At 51.8% G+C, this 4,791-nt stretch overlaps 1 protein-coding gene across 1 annotated transcript; it reads left to right on the top strand.

The window, feature by feature from the left end:
- Positions 1-348: 348 nt before the first annotated feature.
- PRLHR (prolactin releasing hormone receptor) lies at positions 349-2,593 on the top strand. The gene is made up of 2 exons (XM_035269237.3): positions 349-476; positions 749-2,593. The coding sequence occupies exon 2, from the start codon at positions 755-757 to the stop codon at positions 1,865-1,867; it is 1,113 nt and encodes a 370-aa protein (XP_035125128.1). The 5' UTR covers positions 349-476; positions 749-754; the 3' UTR covers positions 1,868-2,593.
- Positions 2,594-4,791: the final 2,198 nt, after the last annotated feature.

Raw genomic sequence — 4,791 nt, 5'->3', positions numbered from 1 at the left:
TGCTTCCCTCCGGAGACTGCACCGGGTCCTCCCGACAGCCTGACGCTTCGCGCCTCTCCTCCGCCCTCCTCCACTGAGCGCTCCCCCGGAGCGTGCCCTCCAGGGGCCATGCGAGCTGCCGCAGTCGAGTTTCATCCCCCTCGTTGCTCTGGCCAGGTTTGTCGGCCCCTCCTTCGGTTTCGGGCTCCATCCTCCCCATACCGTCCTCCTCACTAGTTCTTTAGGCACTTAGCAGGGCAGAGCGCGCTCCACCCCCTTTTCCCATACATGGGAACTGGAGTGGGGGGCGGAGCTGAGGGGAGGCGCTCCCAGTCCCTCTCAGAAGCTGCTGGGCCACTGGGAACGTTTGGATTCGTTCACCTCCCGCGGAGAAGCGAGACCAGATCGCCGACGTGGGCAGAGACCTCCGGGGGCCAGCAGAAATTCTGCCCCTTCCTCCCGCGAGCGCTTTCCCGCCCTCCAAACCCTATTCTTAGGTAGGATTGCGCTCCTGGGTCTCCCTGCGTGGACTGCGGGGACCGTAAATAGAGGCGGAAGCGTTTAATAAGCAGTGTATATCTAACCGTGCTTAGGTTTATCTTACAAAGGTGGAAGGACAGCCCTTTTTTTTTTTTTTTTTTTGCGTTTGCTGTTGTTTCTGTGGCCGGTTATTCCCAAGGGAGGACTCGGGTGATGGGGGAGGCGCGCAGCTGGTGCAGGAGGTCGGAGGGAGAATGGGGAGTGACGGACTTTGATTATCTTTGCACAGGTGGCCATGGCCTCACCGCCCACTCGGAACCCCAGCGTTTCTGACTTATTCTCTGGGCTGCCGCCGGCGATCACAACTCCCGCCAACCAGAGCACAGAGGTCTCCGCGGGCAACGGGTCCGCGGCTGGCGAGGACGCTGCGGCCGTCACGCCCTTCCAGAGCCTGCAGCTGGTGCATCAGCTGAAAGGGCTGATCGTGCTGCTCTACAGCGTCGTGGTGGTCGTGGGGCTGGTGGGCAACTGCCTGCTGGTGCTGGTGATCGCGTGGGTGCGCCGGCTGCACAAAGTGACCAACTTCCTCATCGGCAACCTGGCCTTGTCCGACGTGCTCATGTGCGCCGCCTGCGTTCCGCTCACGCTGGCCTACGCCTTCGAACCGCGAGGCTGGGTGTTCGGCGGCGGCCTGTGCCACCTGGTCTTCTTCCTGCAGCCGGTCACCGTCTATGTGTCGGTGTTCACGCTCACCACCATCGCTGTGGACCGTTACGTCGTGCTGGTGCACCCGCTGCGGCGGCGCATCTCGCTGCGCCTCAGCGCCTACGCGGTGCTGGCCACCTGGGCGCTGTCCGCGGTGCTGGCGCTGCCCGCCGCCATGCACACCTATCACGTGGAGCTCAAGCCGCACGATGTGCGCCTCTGCGAGGAGTTTTGGGGCTCCCAGGAGCGCCAGCGCCAGCTCTACGCCTGGGGACTGCTGCTTGGCACCTACCTGCTCCCCCTGCTGGTCATCCTCCTGTCTTACGTCCGGGTGTCCGTGAAGCTCCGCAACCGGGTGGTGCCCGGCTGCGTGACCCAGAGCCAGGCCGACTGGGACGGCGCGCGGCGCCGGCGCACCTTCTGCTTGCTGGTGGTGGTGGTTGTGGTGTTCGCCGTCTGCTGGCTGCCGCTACACGTCTTCAACCTGCTGCGGGACCTCGACCCGCGCGCCATCGACCCCTACGCCTTCGGGCTGGTGCAGCTGCTCTGCCACTGGCTCGCCATGAGCTCGGCCTGCTACAACCCCTTCATCTACGCCTGGCTGCACGACAGCTTCCGCGAGGAGCTGCGCAAACTGTTGCTAGCTTTGCCCCGAAAGATAGCGCCCCATGGCCAGAACATGACCGTTAGCGTGGTCATCTGATGCCACTGAGCCAGGCATTAGTCAAGGAGCTCCACTTCCACTGGCCCCGGAGGGCACCACGCGAGGTCAGCCCGGAGAGCTTATTCTCAGCACCAGAGCTAAGCCAACACACGGCTACATTTCCAGCCCAGCCCTCTTGTCCGGCTGTCTGTCTTCTCCTTGTGTCTTTGTAAAATATTAAGTGGGCTGGAAATGTAGAGTCTTGCTCTTTGCTTGGGGGAGGCCAGAGCGAGGGAGGGGGATTTATTATTTCTTCTTTATGCCCTTGAAGGACAAACAAAACTTTTTCTCCACATTCAGAAAAGTATTTCAGAACCATGATTGCCTTCCTGGCGTCTCCTCCTGCTCTTTGGTGAAATGAACAGTGTGAATAGGATTTAAAAGGAATGCGGTGGGCTTGGTAAAGCTTTTCAGTTTGCCTTTAGAAAAAGAACCCAGCTGAGAGGACCCTCATATTGCTTAGCCCATTTGAACCTTTGCATTTCTAGGATTTCAGGTAAATACGTATTAAAAATCTACATCTAGGATTTCAGTATTTCCTGAATAAGACCTTTATATGCCAAAAGCATTTAGTTTTACATCCACTTGAATTTATAGTGCAAAAACACCTACAAGCTCTCTTTAGAAAGGTCTTGCTTTTGTTTCCCTCCTTTCCTCCCCAACTACTATTTAAAAATGATGAGATGAATTAGTCAATGAAGAGATAAATACAGATAAAGAGGAAAAGGTTCAATTCATTTAAGAGGGCATTTAATTGTACATAAGGACAGACATTGTGTGTGTGTGTGTGTGTGTGTGTGTGTGTGTCCAGTGTTTGCCACAAAGTGGGCACTCAAATATTTGGTTTTCAGAATACTCAATGTAAACTGTGTGGTGTGGCATTCTCTTGCAGTCTCTAATTGCTCACTTGCAACAGATCAACAGCTGTCATCTGACTGCTCAGCACCTGCTCTGTGGTGATACTTGGAACATAATCAACCCAGAATACAAGGACTGGCAGAAGTTTACTTAAGGACAGAACAGAAGAATAAGCTACCAACCACATGATGTGTAGATCAAACGCTAATTACTTCCAGGGTTAAGGGAACAGGTGAAGACTGTGGGGCATGATACCAGGCTGATAAGCATCACTTTAACCTCCTGAGAGTTCTGTAAATGAGGACAAGTGCCTTGAGACTAGGTTCTCCACACTGTTGGAATAGCAACTGGGGCAGTGAGGGCAGGAGTCTTGGGAAATGATGCACAGTATCCAGCTGTCAGATCAGCCTCTGTGTTCCTAGTAACTCAGTCACCATCTGTAAGGTTCAACTACTTTCCCAGCTCACTGAACACAAGAATCACTGTTTCACCTCCTCCTGCTTCTCTTATTCTCAGAAATAAGCTCACTCATTAAAATGTGCCCTAAAAGGAAAGGAAAGAGGGATGATATGGGAATGACAAGGGTTTAATCCTATTACATTTATGTCAACAACCACGGTGGGAGTGGAAGTACTCACAGTTGGGCTGGTTAGCATAGGAATCTTTAGTAGTTACAGAGCTAGAATTTTTGCACATGGTGAAGAGTGGGACAGGCTGGCTTCGGAAAAAGGAAAAAGGAGGCAAAGATGCGGATGGAGGTTACCTCTGGCAATGGTGCTAAATGAACTTTGAGCTTTATCCATGGATTGGAGAACAAAGAACCTGTGTGCTAATGGTGCAGCCCACCCCTGCCCCAGATGAGCTCATCTCCCAGGCTTCCTGGGGACTGGCTCCTATGCTTCTAGCTGCTCTATTATTTGGGAGGCTCAGGACCAGACATTCCCGTTCCCTCAGAGAGTTCCTTTGATGGTTGTGTGTAGAGAGTGTAAGTGGTAGGGGGAAGGAGAGAGAGAGGGATTATTTGGGGAGGGATCTGAGGATCTGATTCATTGTGGCCTCTTTTTTGGAAGGTTTAAATCACTGGTTCTCAGCCCTGGCTGCTCCTAGAATCACCTGGGAGCTTTTTTTTTCTTCTTCTTTTTAAATTGATGTCTGGGCCCTTCTCCCAAGAGTCTAATTGATTTGAGATGGTGCCTGGACACTAGCATTTTCCAAAGCACTTCAGGGGATTTTAATGTGCAACCAAGATTAAGCACCTTAAGAATTATCCTTGCTAGGGCAGGATGCAGTGGCTTACAGTTGTAATCCCAGCATTTTGGGAGGCTGAGGTGGTCATACCATGAAGTCAGGAGTTCGAGACCAGCCTGGCCAACATGGTGAAACTCCATCTCTATTAAAAATACAAAAATTCGCAAGGTGTGCTGGTGGGCACCCATAATCCCAGCTTCTCAGGAGGCTGAGGCAGGATAATTGCTTGAACCTGGGGAGGCAGAGGATGCAGAGAGCTGAGATCACACCACTGTACTCCAGCGTGGGTGACAGAGCAAGACTCCATCTCAAAAAAAAAAAAAAAAAAAAAGAATTATCCTCTTTCTAATGAATTTTGGAAACATCTGAATGAAGCTTTATTTGCACCCACCAAAGGTGTTAAGAATTTGGAGTTGAATTTGACAGTGTTACACGTTAGAGAATACTCTTTTCATCTTCAGACAATACCCGCTCAATCACAAAGAGGCAAATTATTGAAATCAGAATATGTAGGGGTTTGTTCCACAGTACTTACATATTTCATATGTATCCATCCAATAATTCAGAAAAAATATCATCATTCAACTTTAGGTCAATTGTACTATAAAGTCACACACCATGGCCCGGTACCGTGGCTCACACCTATAATTCTAACACATTGGGAGGCCAAGTGGGGAGGATTGCTTGAGCCCAAGAGTTCAAGACCAGACTGGGAAATATGGCAAAACCCCAATCTCTACAAAAAATAGCCAGATGTGGTGGTATATGCCTGTGGTCCCAGCTACTCGGGAGGCCCAGGTGGATCACTGGGCTGCAGT

Source organism: Callithrix jacchus, chromosome 12, assembly GCF_049354715.1.
Source record: "Callithrix jacchus isolate 240 chromosome 12, calJac240_pri, whole genome shotgun sequence".
Lineage (NCBI taxonomy): Eukaryota > Metazoa > Chordata > Mammalia > Primates > Cebidae > Callithrix > Callithrix jacchus.
This window is presented reverse-complemented; position numbering and strand designations above follow the sequence as displayed.

Bases quoted from the DNA above. Each gene is read 5' to 3' on its own strand.
- PRLHR (XM_035269237.3), top strand. From the start codon at position 755: ATGGCCTCACCGCCCACTCGGAACCCCAGCGTTTCTGACTTATTCTCT.